The 12,998-nt window shown below is 41.4% G+C and overlaps 1 protein-coding gene across 2 annotated transcripts; it reads left to right on the forward strand.

Moving 5' to 3' along the window:
* Positions 1-6,159: 6,159 nt before the first annotated feature.
* LOC117533168 lies at positions 6,160-12,744 on the forward strand. 2 transcript variants are annotated; one of them, XM_034196813.1, is made up of 3 exons: positions 6,160-6,637; positions 7,342-12,513; positions 12,613-12,744. In XM_034196813.1, exon 2 carries the CDS (start codon positions 7,419-7,421, stop codon positions 11,358-11,360), a length of 3,942 nt encoding a protein of 1,313 aa, XP_034052704.1. In that variant the 5' UTR covers positions 6,160-6,637; positions 7,342-7,418; the 3' UTR covers positions 11,361-12,513; positions 12,613-12,744. The 2 variants fall into 2 exon arrangements, with proteins under 2 accessions (XP_034052704.1, XP_034052703.1); XM_034196812.1 differs by having other exon boundaries at positions 6,160-12,513.
* Positions 12,745-12,998: the final 254 nt, after the last annotated feature.

A 12,998-nucleotide genomic window follows, 5' to 3' on the forward strand; every position in this document is an offset into this window, starting at 1 on the left:
ATCTATAAAGTATATTCTTTACTCGTTATTCTCTACTAATAGTTAATTAAAGACTGTATATAATGACTATTTTGCACATCCCTTTCAAGATTTTTTAAGGTTTATATATCATATACACAAACGGTGTAGTTATGCAATGAATGAAAAACTTGGGTCGCAGGTTCCTCAATAGTGCATTACAAGACATCTATCAATATTTGTGCATACCTCCAGCAATGTTAACTATGTTGAAGCACTTATTTTAACTGATATTATACATAATGTATTATACTCTTATAAGATGTATGTAGATATTTCATCTCCGGCCTTGTCAGGTATTGAACAATCAATAAATAAAGAACACATAATTATTCAATATAAAACACAGAATTTGTGTGATTATACTAAATGATTTACAAATAAACACCACTGCATATTTACAACTGTTACACATGCTGATGTAACGCAAATGTTTCCTACTTGGGATCAATAAAGTATATCTTATCTTAAGATGATCGATGGCTACTGCCATATTTGCAAAATTTGCCTCTGAACCTTGACAAGTGCATGTTTCAGGCTTATCAATTAATGTAATGTCATGTAATGTTATCAATTAACAACAGGAGGGGTCACAAACATAAGACCAGCTGTTAAATAAAGCTCTTCTGACCTTAGCTGGCATGTGTGTATATATATTAATGCTGCCCATTATGGGCACAAGCAATTTTCACTCATTTATTAATTATATGTTTTAAATGTGAGTGTTTCCTATCCCCTAAACCTCCAGGGATGTACACAGTTTAATACTGGCAACTTCTTATTATGAGAAATACGAAAACGTCTTTTAAAACTACAACTCCCAGTAGAGACGTGCCATAGATAGAGAACATGTTGCGAAACACAATAGCCAGCATGTGTAGTTCTGGGGACGGGGTGGGGGAGGGGGGGACGCGGTAGACCCGTTCAAATCCAGTTTTGGACAGTCTGCCGTGGTTCCATCCCATTTCAAGTGCTGTTCGACGCTCGGCGTAACCCTCGGAGCACACTCTCCAATCACAGAGCTTGAGGACTATCACGGGGTTTGTCAAACAGAGCACATGGTGTAGTCCAAACGATAGCTGGGGATTCTGGGTAGTGTAGTGTCTTCTGCCCTCCTTTACTCCGAAAAAATATTTGTTTCTCCGAATCGAACTGGAAAAATACAAAAGCATTGCACACAATTTAAACCAATCAATGTTGTGTAATTAACAAGGATAATCTGGTGTTTTTTAGTTGATGAGTAGTGCAGATATCACTGTAAAATCAATCGACAGTAAGGGGAATACTTACTTCCGGATGTACAATTCTCCGTTATCCAATGGGAATGGACGCTCACATTGCCTTTAAGGGCAGCCGACACAAACGAATGCCGTGCTTCCATGAGTGTCAAATCCCGCCGCAGATGGGAATACATTGCAATCAGTTGAAAGCTATTTGCGTCCCTTTATGAAGCTGAAGGAGCCTAGGAGCGTCACAACTGCACGCCACGGACACTGACCAAACGTCGCTCCTGGACGACTATGGAGTGGGAGTGTGTTGCTCAAACATATCCAGGGTATGTTGAACTGGCTTCGTAGTACAGGGCACAGGTGGCTGCATAGCAGCGCTAATGTCAAAGACACAAACATTATACATTATATTTTTATTTTACCAGGATGCAGTGACACAAATATTTGGGAAGGCTTAGCCTTCCCTAGCCTACAGCACCCGCCGCCCCTGATGATAGGTCCACTTTAAGTTTATGAAAGTGATGTATGTTGTTAAGTGTCCATTTGGGTACATTATTAAGTAAGTAAGTAAGTAAAACTTTATTTATATAGCACCCTTCTCAACACGAATGTACAAAGTGCTTTACAGTACAGTACACAGGACACAATTCAAAGTACAACTAGAAAATGTAGAATAAAAGGCATAGAACAGCAGCAGGTAATACATAGGATAAAACATACGACAAAACACCAATAAAAAAGACAGACACTAACTCACCACCTCCGACGACCCAAAGGCCTGTCGGAACAGGTGTGTCTTTAACTGCCCCTTAAAAATCTCTATTGAGGCCGATGTTTTTTATTATCTGGGGGAGTTTGTTCCAAAGCCTTGGGTCCCCCACCTCAAAGGCACGGTCACCCTTAGTCTTTAGCCTGGTTCGGGGCACCCTTAGGAGGCCTTGCTCAGAGGACCTCAGGGCCCGGCTTGTGATTAACCCATTTTTTGTTAAAGATCAAATGCAAAGTTTTTTTTATAATTGCCAGTAAAATCGAAATCATATAGCTACAACACTATCTAAGATATTGCAGTATTAAAATCGGAGATAATATGCGTCTGGCAATGCGCAATATTTATTTTGTTCAACCCCCAACACCAAGTCCGACGATTTATTTTCTCAGCCGCTCCTCCGCAAGATGGCGTCGCGTGACGTCACAGTGGCCAAACAAACACACTTTGGCTTATCGCTCACAGCTGCTTCCGCCGATAGTACAACTTAGTTTCGTTATCATGTCTGATTCTGAGTAGACTATAGACTAAAAGCTTTAGGAATCCAAACTATAACATATAATAAGTACCCTGTATCAAGATTGATGCAAAACAAGTGAAATTTGACCTTTTTAGAGTGGTTTAGAAAAATAAAGTCCAGGCGGACTCACCTCTGAGTGAGCCTCTGAATTAGCCCCGAGCGAAAAATGCTAACCTATTACTGCACCGAAATCACTCCTAGCTCCTTTATTACTTATCCTAGCTCCACATCCAACACATTGTTTATGATCGTAAAGACACAGAATCTAACGGTGCCCACCTCTATAAGCACCCACTCGGCTGAAAGAAATGAAAGCATGGCGGAGGGCTTTTTTGATGCATAGGCCTAATGAAGTGGTTAGAAGAATGTTGGGTTTTCTAATTGCTCACAGTCACTTTTAATTGCGCGGGGGGCATTTTTAATTGGGCCAGGAGGAATAATAGTGGATTTAATCCCTATCATAATGCATATTGTTCACACTTTTCTGTTATCAGTGGAGGAGCGATGAATGAGCTGCAGATAAACTACAATGCTAACAGTGAATTAGCCCCGAGCGAAAAATGCTAACCTATTACTGCACCGAAATCACTCCTAGCGCCCTTATTACTTATCCTAGCTCCACATCCAACACATTGTTTATGATCGTAAAGACACATAATCTAACGGTGCCCACCTCTATAAGCAATAACACTGCAATTCCGTTATCTGCGTTATCTGCTGTGCTCCGTGCGCTTTGAAATCTAATAAAAAGTTCTTTCAGTGGTTTCTTGTGCTGAAATATGGAGGGGACGGCTCCGGGTTTCAGCCTCCGACGTGCTATTAATGCTTCTCCACCAACAGACTTCATGATAGCAGGATCAACGTCATATGCATCACACGCGAAGTGGTCAGAACACAACTTGCTCCATTTTGTCGGTTGCCATCCAACACGATTCACTAAAAAAATCCATTTTTTGCGGATGATTTGGTCTTTGGGAAATGCATGTAAAACTCTCCCAGATCCCGCACCGTTCGTACAACAAAAAGCACAACAATAACCCATGTTAATTCAGTTTTCTTTTCGAAAAACATGTGACCGAGACTGCCGAGTCGGGATATTTGGTCCATTACATTACATTACATTACATTTAGCTGACGCTTTTATCCAAAGCGACTTACAATAAGTGCGTTCGTCCAACAAAATACAACTTGAAGAAAACAGAATCATATAAGTACATCAGGCTTCATAGAGCAAAAACATTTCAAGTGCTACTCAACTGGCTTTAGAAAAGCCAGTCCTTTATTAGTATAAAAGTGCTTCGTTAATAGTTCTATCGCTCGAAGTGGAGTCGAAAGTCCAGAGACTGTTTGGCCACTATTACGTCACACGCGCGGAGGCTGCTGGGAATTACATGTCAGAAATTCAGACGGCTTTGGGTCGAGTTTTGGATCAATAAAAAGCTTTTTTTGGGGTGTATTTAAAAAATTTTTTAAATACAGGCAGTCTTAAAAACAACATTTCTATAAAAATGTAGCATATTTGGAAGCTTTGCATTTGATCTTTAAGTTTCCATCGTGAGGAATTGTATTTTGAGTGATATTTACGGTGTGGTTTTGGTGGGAAAAGACGCGATCTGCGTCATTTTGTTTGTTTACATGTCAACACTTTCTGAATTTTATTTTGTAAAGATGTGCAACGCGGATGTAAAGGACATGTTGTGTTTGTTCTCAGGTATGTTTGTGTTTGTATTTTCAAATGTATATTTTCTGTATATAATGCTGTTTTATTTCTGTTTTGAGATGTTTACATTTTCGAAGTGTTTATTTCTACTCTTTTAATTTCTCTCATGGGCAATGCCTTGTCTTTTATGCTTCTGCAATTGAATCATTTCCCAGATTGGGATCAATAAAGTGCTCATCTCATTTTATGCATTGGAAGCTATCTGTTAGCCGCGCATGCTAACAGGCCTCAGATAAACTCGTTGAGACTGTATTGTTATTATTGTACATTTCACTTTTTTATCTTCATATTCATGTTTTTATTTTATTTATCTTATTTAATAAAAAAATTAGAAATGTATTATATGTCACAAAACCAATTATTCCCTCAGGATAAGTGTAAATGACGTAACGAAGTTGCCTTAATTAAAAGGAGTAACACGGTTAATGTCATAGTTCAATTGGATAAATGAATACTTTATTTCATGTTATTTATAATCGTTAAATATGGCATGATTTAATACAGTTTGTTTTACATCTTGGGCCGATATGCGTATGTGTTTCTTGTGCCTAGGAACTAATGTTTGTTCATGTGCTGGTACTGCGTGTTTTGCTGTTACACTGTACAACTCCATGTGGGTTGACGTCTTTTTGAAGCTCTGCTGAGGTCTGTGATAAAGTTTAGTGTGACGGGAGGTCTGTGACGAAGTTATGCAGAAAAGGAACTAAATTAATCTCCTTTCACGACAAGCGGCCAACGAGGTATTTGTTTTGTGTTTTCATTTTCTTGTTTTCATTCATATGTGTAGCACAATATGCTAATGTGTTTGGCTATGTATGCGTGTCATTTCGGTGTTGTAGTTCTCACGGCGTAACGGAAGAGGGAAGACTACAGGATGAAAACTCCCAAGAAATAAACGCCCGTTTTAAAGAACCGACCTGTGTCTGTGTCGTGAAAAGAGCTACAGTGAGAACTCGCCTGCTCAGCGCGGGTGGGAAAGACAACGAGACTGGAGCGAGAGACGACGCTGCGTTCAAGGACCATCCAGCACATCAGAGAAGCAACGCCAGCGGTGCACTGTCGGCATGACGACCGCAAGCTACGGTGATTAGACTGTGTCAAAGTCGCAACATTTCAGGATAAAGCCAGGAAGTGCTCTACCACATCCTTCAAGTTAAAGGTGGTGTGAGAAGTGGTTAATCTGGAAATTGCAAATAAGGACTCAGGTCTATCATCTATGCTAAGCCTATGCTGGTGATGAAGCTAATGTGTTGGTGTTCATGAATGGTACATGTCAAAGGGTTTAAAGACGAAAATTAATCATATAAGAAAGTAAAGAAATTATAAGCTAATATTAAAGAAAGAAGATATTATTTATAAGTTCAAGTTAAAAAAGAAGAACGTTTTCACATTTTATGAAAGGTATTACACTTAAAGGACAATATACTTGAGCTTTAAAGGGTCATTCCACTGACAAAAACATTTTCTTTGTAAAGTATAAGTGATGTAATGCCTTTCTAAGCATATTTCACTACATTTAAGGTTTATTAGTAACAAGCTAAATCTTATTCTTGTTGTTATTTTGTTGTAAAGCTGAGGTCAAGTTAAACTTGTTAATGAGTGCATACATTTGATAACCTCACTGATTACTTATGTATACATTCAGAGATCCAATTCAAGCTTAGTAGTTACACATGCTCTATTACAGTCGGTTATAAGTTATTAAGTCATCTCAAAATGTCAGAAGCAGGGACTGAGACCTGCCACAAAAATGCCAAATCATCTGCTCAACTTGAAACAACAGAAACAGAGTTGGCAGAAAAAGTGGAAGAGCTACGAAGAAGTGAAAGAAATCGAACACTAACAGAAAAAGGAAAAGAACTCCAAGCTGAAAAGTTGAAAAGTGTACAACGTCACTACAGAATCGTCTATGAGAAATGGAGGTACCATGTGAGAATAGACAAAGAAATACTGAATGATGACGCCTCCAAGGATGAATTGAGAGAGCTTATTGCAAATATAAAAAGCTCTTGCTCAGATGTAAAACCCTTGTATGAAGAGTTACGTCTCATACATACTCCTGAACCGAACCTGCGACGCAGAGTTGATACATGCATATCACTCTCAGGATTCATTATTCGAAAGGCAGAGAGACAGCTTGAAGAGAATACAGCAGACTTAAAGGAAGAATCTTGGCCCGATGTTGGATCTGTTCTAAACTCAACTGACTCTTCATTATCTCCACTGTCTTGTCGATCAAAGTGTAGCTCCGCTCATTCTAGTCTTCTCAAAAGATTTGAAGCTGCAGCTGAAGCCGCTGCATCTCAGGAAGTCCTAGCAGTTTTAGGTGAACAAGAAAAGGAAGCAACAGAACTTCAAAGGCTGGAGACTGAAGATAAAAAACAGATGGCACAATTTGAGTTAGAAAGGCAAGCCAGACTTCAGGCAATGCAAGAAAAGCGCAGAAAGCTTGAACGCCTAGAAGAGGTTAAAAAGCTGAAAGCCGCAAGAGCTCGAGTCAAGGTGTACAATCGAATGGAAGAAAATTATGAAGCAATCGACTCACTGTATGATGTTGAACCAGCTAGAGAAACCCAAGCTCTGTACTCCACAACTCCACCATTCGTTTATCAGTCTCAGCCAGTAACAGCACAAGTCATCAATGCTTCAAGTCCTCCGTTCATACCTCAACCTCTACAACCTGCAAGTCAAGCTTATAGTCTCCACAGTCCACAGCAAGTACCACAAGCTCTACCAACCTCAATGCCCTTAGCTCAGATGCAGAATAGTGCTGACTTGGTTAAAATACTAGCAGAAGCAATAAGTGCAAATCACCTTCCAACACCAGAGCCTGCATTATTCACAGGAGATCCTTTGAAATTCAAAGACTGGCAACTATCCTTTGAAACTTTAATAGACAGGAAAAACATTCCAAAGAATGAAAAACTGTATTACCTTAGAAAGTACATAGGAGGTGCTGCAAAGAAAGCAGTAGAAGGATTCTTCCTGTTAGGCACCGAAGCAGCATATGACTCTGCCTGGCAGCTGTTAGAAAAACGTTTTGGAGACCCATTTATTATTGGGAAGTCCTTCAGAGACAAGCTACATGGATGGCCAAAGATAAGCTCTAAAGATGGCAGCGAACTAAGAGAATTTGCAGACTTCCTTAAGAGCTGTGAGGCTGCAATGCCCCACATTAAGACATTAGAAGTACTGAATGACTGCAACGAGAGTCAACAAATATTGATGAAACTGCCAGATTGGTTGGTATCCGGCTGGAACCGAAAAGCAATGGAGGCCAGACATGCAAATGGTGGTTACCCACCATTCAAAGTGTTTGTAGATTTCATATCAAAGGAAGCAGATCTCGCATGTGATCCCATATCCTCGATACAAGCTATCAGGAGTGTCGAAAGTGAAAAAACAAAGAATCCAAGAAGCCAAACTATTCAAGCAAAGACACTGTCCACAAACACAACACAAAGTAGCATCCCAACATGCATCCTTTGCAAAGGAACAGGACACGTCCTCCCAAAGTGTAGAAAGTTTGTAGAAAAGACAGTTGAAGATCGCATCAAGTTTGTGTATGCAGAAAGGCTATGCTTTGGATGTTTGAATACTGGTCATCAGTCAAAGGCGTGCAATGACAAAAGCACATGTGAAAAGTGTCAGAGGAGACATCCAACGTGTTTGCATGACGACAAGTTCAAAGGCAAAATGTCAACTACCTTTAATGGAGACGACATCTCAAAGGACAAAACAGACACCAAAGAAATCGCTGCAACCACCAACAGAGTCATACAAGAAGGCCCAAGCACACAAACGTCCGCAATCATACCAGTCTGGGTCTCATCCACAAAACAGCCAGAACAAGAAGTTCTTGTCTACGCACTCTTGGACACACAGAGTGACACGACTTTCATTCTAGATGAAGTGGCCCAAAATCTTGACACAAACAAAGAAAATGTTCGTTTGCGGCTATCTACAATGTCAACAAAGTCAACAGTCATACCCTGTCAGAAACTGACAGAACTTCAAGTGAGGGGATACGACCTGGAAAAAATGATTCCTTTGCCACCTCTTTTCACAAGAGAGTTCATTCCAGTTGACAGGTCACACATTCCTACCTCAGAGACAGCTCTAAAATGGCCACATTTGGAACAGTTGGCAGACAAGATTCCACCACCATTGGATTGCGAAGTAGGTCTTTTAATCGGATATAACTGTCAGCAAGCCCTTCTTCCAAGAGAGATCCTATCCGGTAAAGACAATTATCCATATGCACAGCGGACGGATCTTGGCTGGAGTATCGTCGGTTGCTCGAATCCAGCAAAGGATTACTGTGACACAATAGGAACTAGTCACAGAATCGTAGTGCGACAAGTAACACCTGCTGTCCAGCCAGCAATTCAGCTGAAGAGAGAAGTACACTTTGTGTGCAAAACTCAAGTCAAAGAGATCCATCCAACAGACATACTCAAGGTTCTCGAGTCGGATTTCACTGAACACACTACAGATGATAACCAAGTGTCTCAGGAGGACCTTCTCTTCTTGTCTAAAGTGAAGGAAGGTATCCGCCAAAGAGAAGACGGCCACTATGAACTCCCTCTTCCCTTCAAATCGGATAACCCTCATCTCCCTGACAATAAACGATCTGCAGTTCACAGACTGATCACATTGGAAAGACGACTAAGGAGAAATGAACAGTATTACAAGGATTACGTTCATTTCATGAATGACATAATAACCAGAGGCGATGCTGAGAAGGTTCCAGAGTCTGAACTCAACAACCAAATATCATGGTACATTCCGCACCACGGAGTCTACCACCCCCACAAACCCGGAAAAATCCGTGTGGTTTTTGATTGTTCAGCACGTTTCCAAGAAACCTCTCTAAACGATCATCTCTTGACTGGTCCCGACCTGACAAACACGCTCATTGGAGTGTTATGTAGATTTAGAAAGGGTCCGGTAGCCATAATGTGCGATGTTGAACGGATGTTCCACCAATTTCATGTCACAAAGGAACACCAAAACTACCTAAGGTTTCTCTGGTGGGACAAAGGCGACCTGGACTCAAAACCTTCAGTATATAGGATGAGAGTGCACCTGTTTGGAGCAGCGTCATCCCCTGGCTGCTCCAACTTTGGATTCAAACATCTGGCATCCCAGGGTCATGGGAAGTTCAGTGAAGAGTCCATCAAGTTTATACAGAGAAGTTTCTATGTGGACGATGGCCTAATAAGTGTAAGGTCACCGGCTGAAGCCATCTGTCTTGTTGAAGAGTCAAGAGCCTTGTGCAGAACAGGAGATCTTCGTCTTCACAAGTTCGTATCCAACGACAAAGAGGTGATTGCCGCAATACCACCTGAAGAACTTGCCAAAAACAAGGATCTAGACTTAACACTTGGAGAACTTCATATTGAGCGAGCACTTGGAGTTCAGTGGTGTGTTGAAGCAGATGAATTCCAATTCAGAGTTGTGGTTAAGGAAAATCCACTGACAAGGAGGGGAGTTCTCTCAACCGTTGCCTCTGTCTTTGATCCTCTTGGATTTGTGGCCCCCTTTGTGCTCCTCGGAAAACAAATCCTTCAGACTCTATGTCGGGACAGAGTGAGCTGGGACGAAGCTCTCCCTGCTCATATCCTGCCACAATGGGAGTCATGGCTTAGAGGTTTATCTCACTTGGCAACCCTAAAAATTCCAAGATGTTATCTTCCATCAAGCTTTGGCGAGGTCAAACAATATGAACTGCACAACTTTTCAGATGCAAGTACCAACGGCTACGGTGCATGCTCTTACCTCAGAGCTATAAGCAAAACAGGTCAGATCAATTGCTCACTCATCATGGGGAAGGCAAGAGTAGCCCCTACCAAACTAACGACTATCCCAAGACTTGAGTTGTCGTCAGCTGTGACTTCAGTACGCAATGGTGATGTCATCAAACGCGAGCTGGAGATTGAAAACCTGCAAGAATATTACTGGACTGACTCAAAGGTAGTCCTTGGTTACTTGAACAACGATGCCAAGAGGTTCCACACGTTTGTTGCCAACCGTATCCAGCGCATAAGATCTAGCACCAACCCTGAACAATGGCGACATGTCAGCTCTGAAAATAACCCAGCCGACTACGCCTCAAGGGGGCTGAGCGCAGTTCAGCTCAAAGAGTCTAACTGGCTAAAAGGACCTGACTTTCTTTTCCAGCTGAACCTTCCATGTGAAGAGAAGGTGAGAGCAGTGGAAACAGACGATCCTGAACTTCGCAAAGTTCATGTTCACACAGTCAAAACTAAGGAAGAAAATTCACTGTTGAACCGCTTCTCTAAGTTTTCTGACTGGTCCAGGACAGTGAGAGCTGTCGCAAGACTCAAGAGATTTGTCAGAGAATCCAGGAGACTTCAGCCAAGAACTAATGAAGCAACTAACCTTGCAGAAAGAAGAGAAGCAGAAATCTTTATTATCAAGCTGGTGCAAGAAGAGGCCTTCACCGAAGAAATTAAAACAGTTCAGCTTCAAAAGGGAAGCACCTTGAACAAGCACAACAAGCTACACCTGTTGAATGCCTTCCTGGACAAGAACAATGTTCTTAGGGTGGGAGGACGGCTATCTCAATCAGCCTTACATCATGACATAAAACATCCTGCAATACTTCCGAAGAAAGCTCATGTGTCCGCCTTGCTCGTCAAACATCATCATGAGCGTGTACATCACCAAGGAAGAGGCATGACAATGAATGAGGTACGTGCGAATGGAATATGGATCCTGGGATGTGGAAATGTAGTTTCATCACACATCTACAAGTGTGTAAAATGTAGGAAATACAGAAGAACCACAGAGACTCAACAAATGGCCGATCTGCCAGAAGACAGAACCGAGACATCCCCTCCGTTTACTTACTGCGGTATAGATTGTTTTGGTCCCTTTATTGTGAAGAAAGGAGGTAAAACGATATGGATTGTTGTTTACCTGCCTATGCTCCAGAGCGGTGCATATAGAGACGCTAGACGATTTGACGACAGATGCCTTCATGAATGCACTTCGAACAATGGTAGCAATCAGAGGACCTGTGCGCCAATTACGATGCGACCAAGGAACAAACTTCATTGGTGCCAGGAGGGAGTTTTCTGAGTTGCTCAAAGGAATGGATCAGGAACGTCAACGAGCAATTGGTTGCGAATTTGTAATGAATGTTCCTTCAGCAAGCCATATGGGAGGAGTCTGGGAACGCCAAATCAGAACGATTCGAAGCATTCTGACAGTCATGTTAGACAAGTCTGCAAGCAGACTAGACACCACAACTCTGAGAACATTCCTTTACGAAACAATGGCAATAATTAACAGCAGGCCGTTAAGTGTTGAACACCTCCACGATCCTACTGGTCCAGAGCCTCTCACTCCCAACCACATAATAACCATGAAGTCATCAGTTATTCTGCCCCCTCCTGGAGAGTTCTGTAAAGAAGACCTCTATCTGCGCAAGAGATGGAGAAGAGTGCAGTTCTTAGCCAATGAGTTCTGGCGAAGATGGAAACGAGAATACCTGCTAAACCTCCAACAGCGGCAGAAATGGCCAAAGGCATCACAAAATTCACAAGTAGATGACATTGTCATTCTGCGAGACGACAACCTACCAAGAAATGAGTGGAAGCTCGCCAGAGTTGTAGAAACTCACCCTGGAACAGACGGCTTGGTGCGAAAGCTAAAGTTACTAGTCAGTAACACTACACTTGATAAAGGAAAACCACACACTAGACTAGTCTACCTCGAAAGACCTATTCATAAGGTAGTCACCTTACTTCAGGCCACTTAAGTCCCATACATGAGAGTATAGTCATACACACTGAAAACACTTGACTGTTTCTTTGCATTTTGTTTGAACGAAATCCCACATTTGAGTTAATGAGTGATTTGGTGGGAGTGTAAATGACGTAACGAAGTTGCCTTAATTAAAAGGAGTAACACGGTTAATGTCATAGTTCAATTGGATAAATGAATACTTTATTTCATGTTATTTATAATCGTTAAATATGGCATGATTTAATACAGTTTGTTTTACATCTTGGGCCGATATGCGTATGTGTTTCTTGTGCCTAGGAACTAATGTTTGTTCATGTGCTGGTACTGCGTGTTTTGCTGTTACACTGTACAACTCATGTGGGTTGACGTCTTTTTGAAGCTCTGCTGAGGTCTGTGATAAAGTTTAGTGTGACGGGAGGTCTGTGACGAAGTTATGCAGAAAAGGAACTAAATTAATCTCCTTTCACGACAAGCGGCCAACGAGGTATTTGTTTTGTGTTTTCATTTTCTTGTTTTCATTCATATGTGTAGCACAATATGCTAATGTGTTTGGCTATGTATGCGTGTCATTTCGGTGTTGTAGTTCTCACGGCGTAACGGAAGAGGGAAGACTACAGGATGAAAACTCCCAAGAAATAAACGCCCGTTTTAAAGAACCGACCTGTGTCTGTGTCGTGAAAAGAGCTACAATAAGTATTTAATTATTTATGTATTTATTCTCTCTATTAGATTAGTCGTTCTCTTTTATTGAAGTTCCAGGTTGTATTGCCCCCATGTGTTGCTGTAGCTCCACCCCTTGATGGCACTGTTTTTCTTCCCCTGGATCTCTATAGAGTTTAAAAACTACAACCCCCATGATGCATTAGCTGTTATCCCTGCTAACAGAGATACACTTGTTGAGACTGTAAAGAGTCAGAGACACTTTTAAAACTCATGCAGAGACAAACTGTCCAAAAATCAGCTCGTCTT

This window comes from Gymnodraco acuticeps, unplaced genomic scaffold (genome assembly GCF_902827175.1).
Source record: "Gymnodraco acuticeps unplaced genomic scaffold, fGymAcu1.1, whole genome shotgun sequence".
Classification (NCBI taxonomy): domain Eukaryota; kingdom Metazoa; phylum Chordata; class Actinopteri; order Perciformes; family Bathydraconidae; genus Gymnodraco; species Gymnodraco acuticeps.